The sequence below is a fragment of the Myodes glareolus genome, chromosome 3 (genome assembly GCF_982192425.1).
Source record: "Myodes glareolus chromosome 3, mMyoGla1.1, whole genome shotgun sequence".
NCBI lineage: Eukaryota > Metazoa > Chordata > Mammalia > Rodentia > Cricetidae > Myodes > Myodes glareolus.
Window position 1 is genome coordinate 35,615,939 of NC_142028.1, and position 19,709 is coordinate 35,635,647.

At 40.8% G+C, this 19,709-nt stretch overlaps 1 protein-coding gene across 5 annotated transcripts in view; it reads left to right on the top strand.

Moving 5' to 3' along the window:
- Raf1 (Raf-1 proto-oncogene, serine/threonine kinase) overlaps positions 1 to 19,709 on the top strand; it is a 52,248-nt gene that overhangs the window by 10,999 nt on the left and 21,540 nt on the right. For 3 of the 5 annotated variants that reach the window (XM_085686895.2, XM_085686897.2, XM_085686896.2), the window contains exon 2: positions 18,363 to 18,595. In XM_085686895.2, coding sequence (XP_085543021.1) covers positions 18,389 to 18,595 — 207 coding nt within the window. In that variant the 5' untranslated portion in view covers positions 18,363 to 18,388. Of the gene's footprint in view, positions 1 to 18,362; positions 18,596 to 19,709 lie in introns of those variants that run through there. The other 2 variants (XM_085686898.2, XM_085686899.2) reach the window with 1 other exon arrangement.

A 19,709-nucleotide genomic window follows, 5' to 3' on the forward strand; every position in this document is an offset into this window, starting at 1 on the left:
GAGCAGCTCATGTTTGTTTAGCAGAAACTTTATTTGTGAGCACCCCCCCCCCCCCCGTGTTATATGCTCAATTGCATTGGCATTTTCAAACTAATTACTAGTATGGCTGGGGCAGACTGAGGGGCCACTAGCACTGGCACCAGGATTTATTCCTACTGCTTGTACTTGTTTTTTAGAAATGGGTTCTCTTTGGATGGATGCCTTGCTCAGTCTTGATGTAGTAGGGAGGGCCTTGGACCTTCCCCAGAGCAGTGTGCTTTACCCTCTCTGAGGAGTGGATGGGGGTGTGTGTGGAGGGGAATGTGGAGGGAATGGAAGGAGGAGACAGAGTGGGAATTGTATTGGTATGTAAAATGAACAGATAATTCATTTTCTTTTTTTTAAATAAAATTAAAAAAGCTAAAACTAATTTATTTTTAACTTTAATTTTTTTTTTTTTTTTTTTTTGTGTGTGTGTGTGTTATGTTCCCGTGAGTTCAGGTGTCTGCAAAGGCTAGAGGTGTTGGATTCCCCTTGAGCTGGGGTTACAGGTGGTAATGAACAGTGGGTTCTGGGAATTGAACTCAGATCATTCAGAGAAACAGTGCTCTTAACGAGAACCATTTCTTCAGCCCTTTCTTAGAACCTTTTTTGAGAGGGGGTCTGGCTATGTAGCACAGATGGGCCTTAAATTCAAGATTCTCCTGCTTCAGCCTCCTGCTGTTGCCAGTTTAATTTGGGGATGGAGTGGGAGAACTTATTCCTCACAGTATTTTTTTAAAATGTTTATTTTGTTTGATGTGTGCGTGTTTATTTGTATGTATGTCTGTGCATCACAAGTGTGTATCGTGCCCAGAGAGGCCAGAAGAGGGTGTCAGATCCCATGGAACTAGAGTTATAGACAGTTGTGAGCGGCCATGAGGGTGCTGAGAATTGACCACTGGTCCTTTGGAAGAGCAGCAATGCTTTTAAACCCTAAGCCAGTTCTCTAGCCCCTAGTGGTTTGTTTGTTTATTATTTTTGAATTTTATAGCCTGAACCTGGAACTTACTGTGCGGACCAAAATGGCCTTGAGCTCAAAGAGCTCTACCTGCTTCTGCCTCCTGAGTGCCCAACCTGGCTTTCTCTCTCTCTCTCTCTCTCTCTCTCTCTGTCTTTATTTCTTTGAGACAGAATTTCTCTATTTAACAGTTCTGGCTATCCTGAAAGTCACTTTGTAGATCAGACTGAACTCAAACTCAGAGTCTCCCAAGTGCTGGGACTAAAGGTGTGCGCTGCGCCACCACCTCCCAACTTATTTTCTCTTGATACTAAATTATTTTTATTTCTTCATTACTAGGAAATTAAAAGATTTTTGAGGAAATGATAAATTGAGACAGAGAGATATTTTGAAAGTTACATCGGTTGGTTATTGTTAGGAGTGTGTTCATCTCCTTCATAGTTTTTGTTTTTTGAGACAGGGTTCCTGTGTAGCTTTGGAGCCTGTCCTAGAACCAGCCCTTGTAGACCAGGCTGGCCTCGGACTCACAAAGATCCATCTGCCTCTGGGTTGTGGGCACAGCATGGTGACAACACTAGATGTGTACATGCCAAGTAGAAGAGACAGTAAGACAAGTAAGTCTTAAACCTAGATGTCAGTATGGATAATAAGAGTGTTTCTGCCAGGTGTTGACTTAGCTGTGTTACCTCACTCTTTCTCCTGCTTTCAAGCCAAGGAGAAACTCCTTACAGCAGATAATATTATAGCACAACTGTAACTTTAGGGCAGTGCCCAGTTATTCCAATGAATACGAATTGCTTTGTCTTGGCTAGCATTTACTAGTTACTCGACTAACATGAACTAATCATAGTGTATAGTTTAGCAGTTTTATAATTACATGGGATTTTATTTTACCCAGCCTATATTTATTACCACCACTGAGGAAAAAGTTCTTGGGAATGAAGGTTAAAAAAAAAATGACAACCCAGTTTTCATGTATGACTTAATATAAATTTGTATTATATCTTCACTAGATTTGCAGATTGTTAGCTACATGAACAGAAGTTCATAATTTTAATCTATCTTTTATTACTTAATGGCTAAGAAGAAGGAAGGACCAAGTTAGAAAAATCATTGGGACTATGACTGCTTGAAGACCACTAATTTAAAGTCAATCCTTAATCACTTAGAAAAGAAGTGACGGTTTTTTGAATTAGAAGACAACTGCAAATTGCTAATGATATGTAAGGCATAGTCTGTATTCTCCTTTCTTTCATATGTCCCCAAGTAGTATGATACTAACAATACATAATAATTACCTCAAGTCCAAATTGATATAATTTAAATCAGTATTACAATACAGCTGTAATTTAAAACCTGAGGACCTGTTTTGTTTTGTTTGTTTTAAGTTGACATACATTCATTGTGCATAGTACTGGGTTTCACTGATTCTTAACTCTTAAGCTGTTACCTATTCTTTAAAACTTCACTTTTTCTTTTCAGGTGCAGAGGATTAAACTTGGGCCTTAACCATGTTAGGCAAGCACTTTACCACAGAGCTATTTCCTAGCCATAAATTTTACTTTTTCTTCAACTAAAAAAGAGATAATAATACTTGTGTTGCACAAGGATGGTGGCCCTTTGTTTGTCCCGACCATCCGGCTAGCTTACACCCGAAATTACCACACAGAAATTGTATTAATTAAATCACTGCCTGGCCCATTATCCCTAGCCTCTTATTGGCTAACTCTCACATCTTGACTTAACCCATTTCTATTAATCTGTATATCACCACGAGGTCGTGTCTTACTGGGAAAGATTCAGCATGTCTGATTCTGGAGACTCCATGGCGGTTCTCTCACTCTGCTTTCTTCCTCCCAGAATTCTTCTCCCTAAGTTCCGCCCTATCAACTAGGTCAAGGCAGTTTCTTTATTCATTATCCAAAGAAAGCAGCACACAAACAGAAGGAACTACTACACCATACTTGCTTTATATTGTCGTTGATGATGATGATGGACAATGATGATAATGACTTGGACAGGGTTTCACTATGTAGCTCTGGCTGGTCTGGAACTTGTGTAGACCAATCTGGTCTAAATCAGATACTTGCCTGCCTCTTCTGGGATTAAAGACACACACCACCATGCTTGGCTTTCTCTTGATTAATTCTATCAGTATTGTGAGAGAATGGAAAGGAGAACTAAATAAATTGTTTTCTACAGTTCTGAGTTTCTCTCCATTGATGAAGATTTTCTACAATCAATATTAGCCACATAGTATATTACCACATTCTCTGAAACTGGGATTTTTAAGTATAGTTAAGAATATTGGGGGTTGGAGAAGCAGTTCAGTGGTTAGAGCACCAGCTGCTCTTGCAGAGAACCTGAGTTTGGTTCCTAGAACCCACATGGTAGCACACAACCATCTGTAACTCCAGCTCCAGGGAATCTGACTCCTCCTTCTGGCCATTATGGGTATGGTACACACATACACATAGTCAAATTTTTTTTTAAAAAAAAACAACCATTTTTATATCTTTTTTAAATCCCAGTTCTTCCCGCCCCTCATCTCACTCCTCCCACCTTCCCCTCAACCCATCCCACATCTGCTCCTCAGAGAGGGTATGGCCTCCCATGAGAAGTCAACAAAGTCTGTCCCATCACCATATTGAGGTCTGACCAAGGCCCTCCCCCCTGTGTCTAGGCTGAGCAAGCTATCTCTCCATAGGAAATGGGCTCCAAAACGCCAGTTTGTGTATTAGGGATAGATCCTGGACCCACTGCCAGTGGCTTCATAAACTGCCCAATCCACCCACTGTCACCTGCATTCAGGGGGTCTAGTTCTGCTCTGTGTAGGTTCTGCCGCAGTAAGTCTGGAGTTGGTGAGCTCTCACTACCTTGTGTCAGTTGTTTCTGTGGGTTTCCCCATCATGGTCTTGATGCCTTTGCTTATATTATCGCTCTCCTCCTCTCCTTTGGCTGTACTCCGGAAGCTTGGTTAGTTGTGGATCTCTGCATCTTCTTCTGTTAGTTACTAGATGAAGATTTGACAATTACAGTAGTCTTCAATCTGATTACAGGGGAAGGCCAGTTCAGTTCCCCTTCCACTATTGTTTAGAGTTTTATCTAGGCTCATCCTCGTGTATTCTTGGAAATTTTCCTAGTGCCAGGTTTCTCGTTAATTCTCTATCAAGATATTTCTTTCCTTGCTTTTTTTCTCTGTCCTTTTCCCAACACATAATCAAACATAAAAATAGTCATTAAAAAAAAAGAATATCTTTAGGCCAGATGTGTTGGTACACACCTTTGATCTCAGCACTTGGGAAGCAGAGAAAGGTAGATTTTTGTGAGTTCAGAGGTTAGCTTGATCTACATATTGAGTTCCAGGATAGCCAGAGCTACATAGTGAGACCAGTCAACTAACCAACCAACCAAACAAACAAAAAAAAACCAAAAAAGAATATCTTAACGGCCAGGAACGTAGCTCAGTTGCTAGAGTGCTTGCCTTCTTTTGATTTTGGAGGCAAGGGTTCTGTGTGTAATAGCTCTGGTGTGTCCTGGAATTTGCTTTATAGACCAGACTGGCCTCAGACTCAGAGAGATCCATCTTCTGGTGCCATGAAAGGTAGTTGTCAGGTAGGAAGCATTTAGGCCAACTCCAGCTCAAGGGTCTCTGGGCCCTATATCGAAAGTGTGTGATGCCTTCAGCAGTAGGAACTTAATTTTCACCCCTGGGGTAGGGGTGTGCAACCAAAGGCCATAATCTATAATATTTTGAAAATCTATTGGACAACCCTGACAAACAATTCAAAAAAAGACTTCTCATGCTTAATTTGGGTTTTTTTTTTGTTAGGTGGTCTTTGACTCTTGGAGGGAACATTGTCAGGCTAGATGAGATATTTTCATTTAAAACAAATACACACACACACATGTTTTATAGTTTTTTTTAAAAGGTAGTTAATAGTGTGATTTCTTATCATTTTTTTCAGGCATTTTAACTGTTATTTTACCCTTCTCCCTCCTGTATTTATCTCTCCCTTTTCTAATTGAGCCCCCTCTTCCTATTTCCCTGATCAAATCACTTGTACCCACTCTATTGTTCTTCCCACCCCAGAACTTTTGATTTCCATGGTTCCAGTGACAAATGCTTTCCAGAGAAGCAATTCCACAAGAAAACAGTTTTAAATTATTGTATTGTAGGTGGTATGTGTGTGTCCCTATGTATGTTCTTAGAGTCCAGAAAAGGTAGTTGTGGGCTGGTCTAGCAAAGGCTGGAACTAAAACTTGGTTCCTGTGGAAGAGAAGGTGTCATACTTAACTCATTAGCTATTGTTCCAGTTTTATCACTCTAAAAATAGCATTAGACTGTCACTAATCTGCCTTTTACTTTTTGCTTCTCTTCTCCCTCCTTTCTTTCCTCCTTCTCACCCCTCCCTCCCTCCTTCCCTCCCTTCTTCCCTCCCTTCCTTTCTTTCCTTTTTTAAGTTTTTCAAGACAGGGTTTCTCTTTGTAGCCTTGGCTGTCCTGGAATTTGTTCTGTAGGCAAGGCTGGCCTTGAACTCAGAGACCCACCTGCCTCTGCCTCCTGAGTGCTGGGATTAAAGGTGTTTGCCACCACTGCCTGGCTTTGTTCCCCATTAACAGTTCCCCTTCTCCCCCTCTTTTTTCCTGTGTCTAGCTGGTTTTACACTAATGGCTTCCAGACTGTCTTGTCCTTATCTTCCTGAGAAGCAGGTACTGTAGACACATTATGTGTGAATTTGCCCATTTGGGGACTTTTGTATGAACAGAGCCAGTATTTGGATTTTGGCTTAGCACAGTGTCTAAAGTTCCCCTGTGTTTTCACATGTGCAGTACTATCTCCCTCACTGTTCTCTGGATGTGGTTTGACCCAGCCAGCCAAAACTCATGTTGAAATGTAATTGCTACTGGCTTAGTATTGGGGGGTGGGACCTTTAAGAGTTGATTAGGTTATTAAGAAGGGTTAATGCCATTTTTAGGAGTATTCTTTTGCTGGTCTGGATTAATTACCATGAGAGTGACTTTTAAGAATTATTTTAGTTCTTGCTGAAGCCTCTGCTAACAGGGTCAGCAGTAGCTATGTTCTCCTCTTCTTCATTGTTGTGCTGTTCTGACTGTTGTGATCAACCCTGGTATAAACATGTTTAAAAAATAATTATTTTATTATTTTTTTTATTTATGTGTGTGCACCATGTACATGCCTAGTGCCCATGGGAGCTGGAAAGAAGCATCAGATCCACTAGAACAGGAGTTACAGGTGGTTGTTAGGTGCCATTTGGGTTCCGGGAACCAAACCCATATCCTCTAAAAGAACAGCCAGAGGGGTTGAGGCCTCCAGCCCCTCAAGAGTGACTTTTAAAGCATGAAGTGCCTGTGCTTTGTCTCTGGCATATACTGCTTTCCTTCTGCCTTTGGCCAGGAGCTGAAGCAAAGGTCCCGAGGAGACACTGCTGACATACTCTAGGACTTTCCAGCCTCCAGACCATGAGCCAAAATAAGCTTCTTTACCAGTTACGTCTCAGATGTTCTGTTGTAACAACAGAAAATGGACTTCACTCGTGTCTTCAGTTTTGCTTCTCCCAGTATCAGTTACCTGTTAGGTGTGGTCTTAAAATATAAGCTGGACAGTCAGAAGTGAAAATTCTTGACTTTTAAATTGTGTGCCATTTGCAGTAGCATGGTGAAACCTCAAACCATTGTTTCCTGTCCTTCCTGGTATGTGAGTCATCTTTTTGTCTGGCATACCTGTGTTCCTTATGCTACCCTCCAGTCATGTACTTGTTATCAGACCTCCTTGTGGTATTACAGGCTGGCACTCACATTACCGTTATTTTACTTAAGAATGTCCCATTTGCAAGAAGATATGCTAAAAAGAAGCTACAAGGGACCTAAGAAAAGGGAGCGTGCAAGTTGAAGGAGACTATTTGAAACTGTGAAGGAATAAGAGATCCTTGCTAGTTTTGCTGTTGTGCCTCATGGTTGCTGCTATCCTGCATGACAAGCTGGCCATGGGGGAGTAGACAAGAGCTCATTCATATTCCACATCCACTGGGGGTCTTGGAATATGCACGCACATGATAAGGGACTCCTACTAGCATTTATTTTTTTTAATTTTTGTTTCTTTTTTAAAAATACTTTTTATTTAATCTTTTTGTTTTTGTTTGTTTTTGAAGACGGGTTTCTCTGTGCAACAGTCCTGTAGACCAGGTTGATCTGGAACTCCTGGGATCCACCTGCCTCTGCCTCCCAAGTCAAGTGCTAGGCATTCACCACTTCCGCCCGTCTCTTTTTATTTAATCTTTGACAATATCATACGCATATATATTTTGGTCCTACCCTCCAACTCCTCGTTACTTTTTTTTTTGCTTTTTTTTATTGATATTTATTGCGCTCTACATTTTTCTCTGCTCCCCTCCCTGCTTTTCTCCTCCCCTTTTCAACCCTTCCCCCTTCCCCTTTCAACCCTTTCCCAAGGTCCCAATGCTCTCAGTTTACTCAGGAGATCTTGTCTTTTTCTACTTTCTACTTCCCATATAGATTATATCTATGTAAGTCTCTCTTAGTGTCTAAGTTCTCTGGCATTGTGGTTTGTAGGCTGGCTTTCTTTGCTTTATGTTTAAAAACCACCTATGAGTGAGTACATGTGATAATTGTCTTTCTATGTCTGGGTTACCTCACTCAATGTTTTCCAGCTCCATCCATTTTCCTGCAAAGTTCAAGATGTTGGGTTTTTTTTTTTCTGCTGTGTAGTACTCCATTGTGTAAATGTACCACATTTTCCTTATCCATTCTTTGATCAAGGGGCATTTAGGTTGTTTCCAGGTTCTGGCTATGACAAACGAAGTTGCTATGAATATAGTTGAGCACATGTCCTTGTGGCACGATTGAGCATCCTTTATATATATATACCCAAAAGTGATATTACTGGGTCTTGAGGAAGGTTGGTTCCTAATTTTCTGAGAAATTGCTACACTGACATCCAAAGGGGTTGTACCAGCTTGCATTTCTACCAGCAATGCAGAAGTGTTCCCTTTTCCCCACAACCTCTCCAGCATAAGTTGTCATCAGTGTTTTTGATCTTGGCCATCTTTACAGGTGTAAGATGGAACCTCAGAGTTGTTTTGATTTGCATTTCTCTGATGACTAAGGATGTTGAACATTTCCTTAAGTATCTTTTAGCCATTTTAGATTCCTCTGTCTAGGTCTGTACTCCATTTTTTTTATTGGATTATGTGATCTTTTGGTGTCCAATTTCTTGAGTTCTTTGTATATTTTGGAGATCAGACCTCTGTCTGATGTGGGGTTAGTGAAGATCTTTTCCCATTCTGTAGGCTGTCATTTTGTCTTGTTGACCGTGTCCTTTGCTTTACAGAAGCTTTTCAGTTTTAGGAGGTCCCATTTATTAATTGTTTCTCTCAGTGTCTGTGCTTTTGGGGTTATATTTAGGAAATGGTCCCCTATGTCAATGCGTTCAAAAGTACTTCCCACTTTCTCTTTTATGAGGTTCAGTGTGGCTGGCTTTATGTTGAGGTCTTTGATCCATTTGGACTTGAGTTTTGTGCATGGTGATAGATATGGGTCTATTTTCATTCTTCTACATATTGATATCCAGTTCTGCCAGCACTATTTGTTAAATATGTTTTCTTTTTTCCATTTGATACTTTTTGCTTCCTTGTCAAAAATCAGTTGTTCGAAGATGTGTGGATTGATATCTGGGTCTTCTATTCAGTTCTTATGCTAATACCAGGCTGTTTTCAGCAGTAGCTCTGTAGTAGACTTTGAAGTCAGGGATTGTGATGCCTCCAGAAGTTCTTTTATTGTACAGAATTGTTTTGACTATCCTGGGTTTTTTGCTTTTCCATATGAAGTTGAGTACCCTTCTTTCAAGGTCTTTGAAGAATTTTGATTGGCATTGCGTTGAATCTGTTCATTACTTTTTATAATCAAGTATAGCCAGTTGTTGCTTAGATAATGCCTCTTCTCTGTTTGCCACTTAATGAACATTTGGGTTATTTCCCCTTTTGGCTATTTGGAATAATGCTACTATGGACATTCTAATGTCCTAAGGTTATTAAAACCACTTGGGCTGGTTCTATGACTTAGCACTTCAGATGACTTGTTTTTGCAGAGGACCTGAGTTCAGTTCCCAGCACCCATAAGGGTTACCTCACAATCACCTGTAAGCCCAACACCAGGGGATCTAATATCTCTGGCCTCCACAGACACCTGTACTCACATGCATGCACCTTGCCTTCTAGATATAAAATAAAAAAAAGTTTAAAGATTCCTTGGAAGTCCCACAATTTTAGCTGGTTAAAAAATTGTTCTGAATTGGCTTTTGGAAGGTAAAAGAATAATTTTATTAAGTTTATGTTGTTTATTGATTTTTTTCTTTTAATTGAAGTTTCCAGATTTCTTGAACCTCTATTCTGAGAGTAGGACTACCTATCCTTATTCCCACGGAGGTACTGGAGATGTATAGCTCTTCCAGGAAATCTAAACTTAAGTATCAGTAACTTTAGTAATGTTTCATTTTTAATGATCAGCATGCCTTTCAAAAAAGGCATAATAGGTTCAGTTAACTGTAATGTTAAAAAAATGGTGGCAAAATATATGTAGAATGAAATTTGCTCGGTGTGGTAGTACAAACCTGTAATCCCAGCACTTGAGAAGTAGAGGCAGGCAGCCAGACCACTCTCCTACTTTGCAAGTTCCAGACCAGCCAGAATTACATAGAGACGCCCTGACTTTTTTGTTAGAAAGGATTTCTCTGTGTAACATTGCTGGACTAGGCTGGCTTTGAACTCACAGAGATCTACCTGCCTCTGCCTCCTTAATGCTGGGATTAAAGGCACGTGCCACCACTGCCTGGCAACCTTGTCTTTAAAAAAAGAAGTTAGGGCTGTAGAGATGGCTCAGCAGTTAAGAACAATGTCTGATCTTCTAGAGGACTTGGGTTTGTTTCAGCACCCATACTGGGTGATTTAAAACCACCTGTAACTCCAGTTCCAGGGATCTGATAACCTCTTGTGCCCTCTACAGGCACCAGGCATGCGCACATGTTGTACAGACATAAATGTAAATAAGTAAATTAAAGATACATGAAATAAAAAGTTAATCACTTTTAAAGGTTTATTATTATTATTATTAATTATTATTATTATTAATTTGAGACAGTGTTTCTCTTTGAGACAGGGTTTCTCTGTAGCTTTGGAGCCTGTCCTAGAACTAGCTCTTGTAGACCTGGCTGGCCTCGAATCAGAGATCCACCTGCCTCTGCTTCCCAAATACTGGAATTAAAGGTGTGCACCACCACTGCCCAGCTAAAACGTTTATTATTTTATGAGAATGTATGTGTTTGTCTTTGCAATACAAGCACTCTTAGGCCAGAAGAGAATTTTGGGTCCACCTGGAGTTACAGGTGGTTCAATCAAGGTCAGCTCATGTTACACTGAAAGTTCTAGGCTAGTCAAAGTTCTGAGTCAAAAATCAAACCAAAATGAGATTGTTTTGACTTCCCTGGGTCTTTTGTGTTTCCATGTAAATTTTAGGATCAGTTTGTCATTTTTCTACAAAAGAAATTGACCTGAGAGTTTGGTCTAGTGTTTGATTTTTCTTTTTCTTTTTTGCTTGTTTTTGTCACCTTGACACAAGCTAAATCTCAGAATAGGGGGCCACAATTGATTGGCTTATACACTAGCCTGTGGGTCATTTTCTTAGTAATTGATTGTGGGATGACCCTGGGTAGTGCCACCCCTGGGCAGGTGGTCTTGGGATGTATAACAAAGCAAGCCAGGAGGAGCAAGCCAGTAAGCAGCACTCCTTCTTGGCTTTGCTTTTTGTTCCTGTCTCAAGTTCTTGCCCTTACTTTCTGGATAATGGAATACAAGCTGTAAGATGAAAAACTCTTTCCTCCCCAAGTTGCTTTTGTTCATGATGTTTTATTACAGCAGTAGAAACCCTAATAAATGCCTGTAATAGGGACTGATCAAATGTGGAGAGTATTGCCTTTTTAATAGCAGACCTGTGTGTTGCTTTTGATATGTATGGCCCAGCATGCTCATGAGTGTGTCTGTTTTAGGTTTTTTGAACCTAATGCCCAGTGTCTCAATTTCAGATCAAGTTCCAGCTTGGAGTCTTGTCAAGATTGAGACTAGAGGGTGAGGAAAATGGCTGCTAAGTGAACATGGCTGTTTGTTTATGTATACTGAAGAGAAGTGTAGACTGTGAACAGTCAGGTGATCCCTGCTTCTGAGAGGTGTAGGCCAGAGAAGCTCCAGTTTGAGGCTTTATACAATGAGGTGCCCTGTCTGGAAAAAAAGGGGGGGTGGGGTGGGGGAAGCTATATAATTCTTGAAATGACCCTGTCTGCTTTGAAGCAGGAGAGAGGGTGCAGGCAAGGCACTTCTAGGCGCTTTATTTAGAGAGAGAGAGACTACTGGAGGTGCAGAAGAGTGGAAATGAACAGACAGGCTTTAGATCTGGTTGCTAGAATTTTATGATTTTTAGGTTTGTTTAAAAGCCTGGGAGTGGGGCTGGAGTTTTGACTCAGAGGTTAAGAAGTTAAAAGCACTGACTGGTCTTGCGGAGGACTGGGCTGTGGTTCTCAGTCCCTAGTTCCAGGGGCTCCAGTGTCCTCTTCTAGCCTCCCTAGGCACCAGGCACAGTGAAGGACAAAGCCATTTTATGTAAAGGACACTATTTCTGCTAGCATAGTGTTCCATTAACTTTAGCCTTTGTTTTCCTCACCTAACAGTAGAGAGCTGTTGCACTAAAAGTGTACATCACAGCACCCAGTAACAGTAATACCTCTTTAAATTTAAATTTTTATGTTTGTTTGTTTGTTGACTGGGGTTTCAGTCCTGCCCAGTTCTGCAGTCTTTCAGTCCCAAAGAAATACACAGAGGTCTACATTAATTATAAACTGATTGACCTATTAGCTCAGGCTTCTTATTAACTCTCATAACTTATATTAGCTCATAATTCTTGTCTGTGTTTGCCATGTGGCTTGGTACCTTTTTCGGCAAGGCAGTCACATCTTGCTTGCTCTGTGTTTGGCTTCCTCTGTGTCTGGGTGCTCTACCTCTACTTCCTGCCTGGTTGCCCTGCCTATACTTACTACCTGGCTACTGGCCAATCAGCATGTTATTAAAAATAATACAAGTAACAGGATAAAAGACCATTGTCCCACAGCATTTATTGCTTGATTTTGTGTGAGAGTGTGAATTTCTGGTTGTTTGTTACTTTTTACTCTTTGGAGTCCTGCCAAATAAACACACATGGAGACTTTTTCTTACCTATGAACACCCAGACTTAGCTTGGCTTGTTTCTAGTCAGCTTTTCTTAAATGAGCCCACCTATCTTTGGCTTCTGGGCTATTACCTTTCTCTCTCCTGTATACCTTTCTTTACTTCTTACTCTGTCGCTTGCTGTATAGCAAGGTGTCTGGCCCCTTCTTTTCTTACACCTTGATCTCTCTTGCCTCCCAATTCCTTTTTCTTCTATTTATTCTCTCTGCCTGCCAGCCCCTCCTTTCTTGTGCTTTGCTATTGGCCTTTTAGCTCTTTATTAGACCATCAGGTGTTTTAGACAGACTCAGTGACGTAGCTTTACAGAGTTAAACAAATGCAACATAAAAGAACGCAACACTTCTTTGCATCATTAAACAAATATTCCACATCATAGACACATGTAACACATTTTAAATTAATATTCTATGATGTGTGTGTGTGTGCATGCACACACATGCATATATATGTGCCATGGGGCACACACATGTGATGATCATAGGACAACTTGGTGCTAGGTCTTACCTTCCAACATGTGAGTCCAGCAGATCAAACTCAGGGTAGGCTTGGTGACAAGTGTCTTTACCCACTGAGCCATCTCACTGGCCCACACTATTTTTAAAAATTTTATTTATGATTATTGTGTGTTTATGATGTATAAGTGTGTACATGTGTTTGCTATGGCTCAAATGTGGAAGTCAGAGGACAACTTATGAGTCAGTTGTCACCTTCCACTGCAGGTTCTGAATATTAAACTCAGGCTTACATGACAAATGATTTTTACCCACTGAGCCACTTCACTGGCCCTGGTTCACAATTTAGATTTATTTCTTTTATGTAAAATCAAGGAACAACAATGTTATAAGCACTTGTAAGAATGTGAAAATTGAACGGAACTGCTAGGAGAGTCGCACATAATTCTAGATTTTCTGTACTGTCTGTAAAAAAAGGTAGCAATGCTTCTTTAGTTTGCTGTCTGGTCTCTCCATGGCTTTGAGCTGGAAAGAGATTAGAAAGTATTAAAGCCATACAAGTAAACATCTTCTAGCCAGCTGAGGCTTTCTCCCCCTCATGCTTCTGTTGGGGTCTTTGAGTTGTAGTCAGTGCCATGCCCCGTATCCCCTAAAGTCATCTTGTAAACCAGAGTGATGTGTGTCCTGTGTTTTGTGAAGTTCTGCCCTGTTGGATTATGTCACTCATATTCAGCCAGCAGGAAGCTCTCAGAACCCAGCACAGGCTTTACTGCTTTCTCTGTAAGTAAGGTTAAAGGGCTGTAACCTGAAGTTCCCAGAAAACCAAAGCAAAACAAAAAGTGTACCTGTGTGAAAGAGTCTAGAAGGCTGGCTTAGAACTTCTTTAATTGTGGAGAGTTAGAATGTGGCAGATCCTGAGTGAATTATCTTGGGCTACCTTTGGTTCCCTTAATAGCCATTTATTGCCCACACATGTATTTGGCCAAATAGTTTTGGTATCAGGTAAACCTCTGAACTGTTCTCTGAATGGATCACTAGACTCCACCCATCCCCAAATTAAGTGTAGTTTGGGTGACATCTGGAGCCTGTAGCAGAGCTCCCCCTTCTTTGTCTCCCCCTGCCATGTCCCCTGCCGTTGTACTTGGTAAGTGCTATGACAAATGTCTTCTTTCTCCTGCAGCCACCTCCTTGGTGAGTCATGTCATTTTGGACTGCTGCCACTCATTTTTGGCTCAGAATTCTTTTTCATTCCTTTTGAGAAGAGCTGTGTTTGCGTCAGCAGGGCCATAGGTGCACAGAAACTTATTATGTGGGTTATTTGCTCTTTCTCTTTTTCCTTAGAAGAAAAGAAAAAAGCTCTTGTGTAGGTAAGTATTGCTAGTGGTAGTTTGATATTTCCAGACTCAGGTTGTTAGGGGTTTCTGTGTCGGACACACATGTGTCATCCAGGAATTCCCCTCCTCTGGCCTACTGGGGATTTCCTTTGCTTTCTTTCCTGTATTCGATGTCCTGTTCATTTTCTCTCTTGACTTCTGTAAATAATGAGGTTCTTCAGAAAGGGACCATGGACAGTAAAACTGAAACTTAATTAATCGTGAATGTTAGAGAAACCTTTCTCAGCTGCTGCTGGTGGTAGCCTTTAATCCCAGCACTCAGGAGGTAGAAGCAGGTAGATCTCTGTGAGTTTGAACTTTGTGTTAGGATGGGGAAGCTCTATGTTCTGTGAGTCTGGTTACTGAGCTGGGGAGGAGACTGCTGGTTTTTACAGTATTGATTGGGTTAATGTCCCCTTCAGAATGGCCTTGATTGCCCAGTGTCTGGATTTGTCCCGTCTAGAGACCTCCTGCTAGTGTACCATCACGAAGAATCTAGGCCTAAGTCCTGGGCCTGCTAAATTAGGGCCTGATCTGTCTTTGTAGTCTATGCTGGTCTAGAATCAGGGCTTTCTCTACATGCCTCCTGCTATGGCCTAGTTTTGAGACAGGGTTTTATTATATTAGCTCAGGCTGGCCTTGAACTCTTCAGCTTCCTGCTTTGTCTCTGGAGTGCTGAGCATATATAGGCCTGTCTGTACTACCACCTGACCTCATGTGTTCTTTTTCTTTTTCTGGCATTCATTCATTCATTTATTCACTCATTCATTTTAGCTGATTTTGTATCACAGGCATCCTTGAATTTCCTGTGTAGCTGAGGATGCTTTGATCCTCCTGCCTTACCTTCCAAGAATGGAATTACAGGCCTGTGGCACCGTGCTCTGCTCTGGACAAGGCTTCTTATTATGGGGTTCAGGGATTCTTTGGGATTTAGGTTTTTGAATGAGTTTGTTCTTTCTTTGATTTTTTAAAAATGTATACAGTGTTTGCCTGCACATATATCTATACCACATTTGTGCTTGGATCCCTTGGAACTAGAATTGCATGTTGTTATGAACCGCTGTATGGGTGGATGGGAACAGAATCTGGATCCTCTGCAACAAATACTCTTCACTGAGCCATTTCTAGTTCTGTTTTAAAAAGACTTGTATAAATATGAAGTAGTCTCAAATTTGATACTAGAAAATAGGCCTGGGATTCTTAGGAAGGTTAAGGACTGGGATGTGGCCTGATGATAGAGTGCTTTCCTAATGCATTGGAAGCCCTGGATCCAGAGTGTGCTGGGTGGGTGGAAGGAAAGAAATGTTACACCCCCTAGTGTTGGTTATCTTCATCAGTCTGCATCTTTATCCTCTGTAAACTTGAGAAGCATTTGCTACTCTGAGAAAGATGAAGTAGCACATTTTTCATTTTTTGTATTATCCCTGCCCCCCCCCCGCCAGAGATGACAAAAAGTAGATGTCTAGTGACTAGTCAGTTAAACAATCTGAAAACTTAGCATAAAAATCACTGAAAGCCCAGGTTTAAGATGTAAGAAAGAGTCTTTATAGTTTTTCGTTTACCCAGTTTTTAGTGATATTTGTACATGAGGTTACTCTGTTTCTCCATCTCACTTGTCCTCTCCTTTCCAGGCTTTGTTTTTCTATTCTAGGCTTTTTCTTTTGCACCCTTTGTCCAGCTTTAGCCTGGGGTGACTGCCCACGTGATAGTTGTGCCATTAGCCTTTCCTGCTGCATCTGTATAGAGTAGTTGGACTCTTCCTGCAAACCCTGGGCTACTTTGCCATCTAGTGTCCTTGTACAACCTGAACTTTTCCTCTTGGGGCAGGTACATATTTAATTGGAAAAAGGAGAAGACATAATGCTCTTTGAAGTGTGAGAAGGTAAGGTCAGAAGTCACAAGAGAATTCAACTCCAGTAATGGCCGAAAGGGAAGATTTGTAGATAATTTTATTGTCCTAGTAATCTGTGCTTCAGATGGCAGCAGACTAAAGTACCTCACAACATGGGAATTGAACTGGGGTCCCGTTCAAGAGCCATCTCTTCTACCCAATATTTATGTTTTTTAAAATGGAATTTGTGTGTGATTATAATTTTGTGTTATATTTTATAACAGTTTTCTTAATAAATTTTAATACTTAATATGTTACGGATTTAGAATCACTACTGTTTAATTAGATTTTCTTTTCTTTTTGCTTTTTTTTGAGATGGGGTCTCTATAGAGCCCTGGCTGTCCTGGAACTCCTACATAGATCAGGCTGGCCTACTTAAAGAGATCTGCCTGCCTCTGCCTTCCTGTGCTGGGATTAAAGGCAAACACTACCATGCCTGGCTTTATTAGTTTTCAGTTTCAGTTGACAGTTGACTTTGGTTGATTCAAAATGGCCAAGGAATTGTAGTTAACTGTGATGTGATTTGTGAGTAAAGCCCCTTCCACTTTAAAATCAAATCACATATAAGGTCATATATTAACAGTTATTGTGAGAAGAATGACAGTTCAATATAACATAGCAATGGAATACCTGAAAGCTCATAGACTTACACAACGCTTTGGGTTGAGTGCCTTTGTGGTGCAGGCACTGCTCCAAGTAGTAGGGTATGATAGTGAGCTCTGCTCGCAGAGCAGATATTTGTACACAATCTATATTGTAAGCATCACCCCGAGAATTAATCAGGTTTGTTTGCTGGGGGAAGGAAACAGGCAATTTTGGCTGGAGTGTCAGATAAAATTCTTTAGAAGGCAGCCTTGGTGGAGACAGGTAGTGAAAAAGGCCATCTTGTCTTTCTGGGGTTTTCGACCTTCTTGGTGAAGGCAATACGTTCTGAGGTATGAGTAGTGCAGGCATGTTCTGGTGAGGTTTTTTTGTTCTGTTTTTAAGACAAGGTTTCACCATGTAGCCCTGGCTGTCCAGGATAGGTATGTAGACCATGCTGGCCTCACACAGAGATCTGCCCTACTACTTCCTAAGTGCTGGGATTACTGCCATGTTCTGAAGCCTGGTTAATAAGTTTAGGGAATATCATTTCTTTTTTGTTTTTTCTCTTTCCTTCCTTCCTTCCTTCCTTCCTTCCTTCCTTCCTTCCTTCCTTTCTTCCTTCCTTCCTTCTTTCTTTCTTTTTTGGTTTTTCGAGACAGTTTTTCTGTTATAGCTTTGGAGCCTGTCCTGGCACTTGCTCTGTAGACCAGGCTGGCCTTGAACTCACATGGATCCGCCTGTTCCTGCCTCCCAAGTGCTGGGATTAAAGGCGAGTGGCACCACTGCCTGGTGGGAATATCATTTCTATTTAGTATCTAACTGTGAGGGTTAAGGCAGATAATAGGAATGGGGTGTGTTGTGTGTGTGCATGCGTATGCGTGTGTGTGCATATATGTATGTGTTGCATACATGCTTTGTACACTGCCTCACAATAGAGGCTCTTGGTGAGTACTAGCTGTTGCTAGATAGACAAAACAAGTTTCTGACTTAAGGTTTGAAGGGAGATTTCTTTGTTAACCTCATAGTTTTCTGGAGAACCATTTATGCTGCCTGCTTTCTGACTGTAAGCCAGTTGTGTGGGCTTTAATTAGTCCTATGCCTGACTAAACTAAAAACTAAAAACCATTGGATTGTGTTGGGTTAAATGACTGGTTTTCAGCTTTGCTTTTGCACCCAAACTGAACCCTGAGTGTTATAGTGGAAAATTCATGGACTTTGTAAATACATATGGAATCTGGTCATTTTACCCATACTCTGGGAGTTTTTTGGGGGGAGGGCAGCTGGATGATTTCTCTGATTTAAAGAGAAGGAAGAAACGATTAAAAATCTAAAAAAATTTACATAAATTGAGTGAGATAGTTTATGCATAAAAATAAATATATATGGTATCTATAATGCATCTTGGGAATTAAGTTTGCTACTCCTCTATTGGAGGCAGGATTCCCCACCCTGGTACATAATTCTCATAGTCTTAAATATATTGCTTATAAGCAGAGGTGATGACTCAGCATACTCACGTATTGTAATCAAAGGAGAAAAATACAGATGAAAAAGTAGGGACTAGAAGCCAGACAATCCTGGCTTATGTTCTAGGTTGGCTTTGGTTTTTGGTTCTTTTTCTCTATTTTATGGAAATATACCACTGTGTACATTTTTTCCTGATTAACTTCACAGATTATGAAAATCCACACACCATAGTTTTTACAACTTTTATTTATATTGTATTCCTGAGTTAAGTACTTTCTTCTAGAATTATAATTATTTGTCTTTCAGGTTTAAGTATTTTTTAAACTGCATCAATGGAGCACATACAGGGAGCTTGGAAGACGATCAGCAATGGTTTTGGACTCAAAGATGCGGTGTTTGATGGCTCCAGCTGTATCTCCCCCACAATCGTTCAGCAGTTTGGCTATCAGCGCCGGGCCTCAGATGACGGCAAACTCACGGATTCTTCTAAGACAAGCAACACTATCCGAGTTTTCTTGCCGAATAAGCAGAGGACAGTGGTATGTGACCCTAGAAAATGTAGCTCTCCTGCCTGTGGAAAGTGGGCTGTATTGTCTGTCCAGTTTATAGATGGGAATCTCCTTGTCACTTGGGGTCTCTATTATTTATTTTTTCTCCCAAATGCAGATTTATTTTTATTAAATCACTGTTCTGTTCACACTCCCTACTCTGACCTAACATTGCCCACAAAGGCTTGTTTTCTGGATCCTTATTTTAGGGAGAGGAAGAGGGGATATTTCTGATAGGAGGTCAGCCAGAGCTTTCTTGGTTTTCTTCTAATAGTCCCCTCTCAGGTTTTGCTAGTTAATTCTTTCATCATTATTTATTTTATGTCTGTGGGTGCTTGTACCCGAGTATATGTCAGTGTGCCATGTGTATGCAGTGCCAGAAGAGGGCGTTGATACTGGCAGCACAACCTGGGTCCTTTGCAAGAGCAAGTGCTCTTGACCACTACACCACCTCTCCAGCCCTTTCTCATACTTCTTATGCAAACTGAAGGAGCCTTCATTTGTGATGCTGGATCTTAAGTGGTGCCCCCTACTCCTTTCAAACTGATGGCAAAACTCACAAGACAACTAAAGTATTATTTTGTTTCTTCCCCTAAAAACAAAAAATTTCAATATGGCTATCAAAATAAAACTGGGCCTGGCAATTCAGGACTATTTGATTCTTGGGAAGCTGAGGTAGGATGATCTTCAGTTTAAGGCTTATGTGGGTTACTCAGTGTTTTCAGGGCTAGCATGGGCAACTTAGTGAGATTCAAAATAAAAAGTAAAAAGTAAAAAAAAAAAAAGTAAAAAAAAGGAAAGCTGCTGAGTAGCTTTCATAAGAGTAGGGACAAAGTGTTTGTGCTGGTTGGCTATGCTGGCTGGTGCTTCTCCTTTCAGACTGGTTCTTGAACCTAAGACTCTTTCTCTACTTTCTTTTCTACTCTGCACTCCAGATTCACAGATCAGCTATTTCGGAATTTGTAGAGCCAGTATTACATCATAGACCTTCTAGCTTTTGTCACCTCCTCTGGACTCAGAACTGTTTAAAGTTTACTCTTGTCTGGAGTTTTCCCGTCAGGACAGGGCCCTGTTGGCTAGGTCACATGGAACCTCCTGCTTTCCT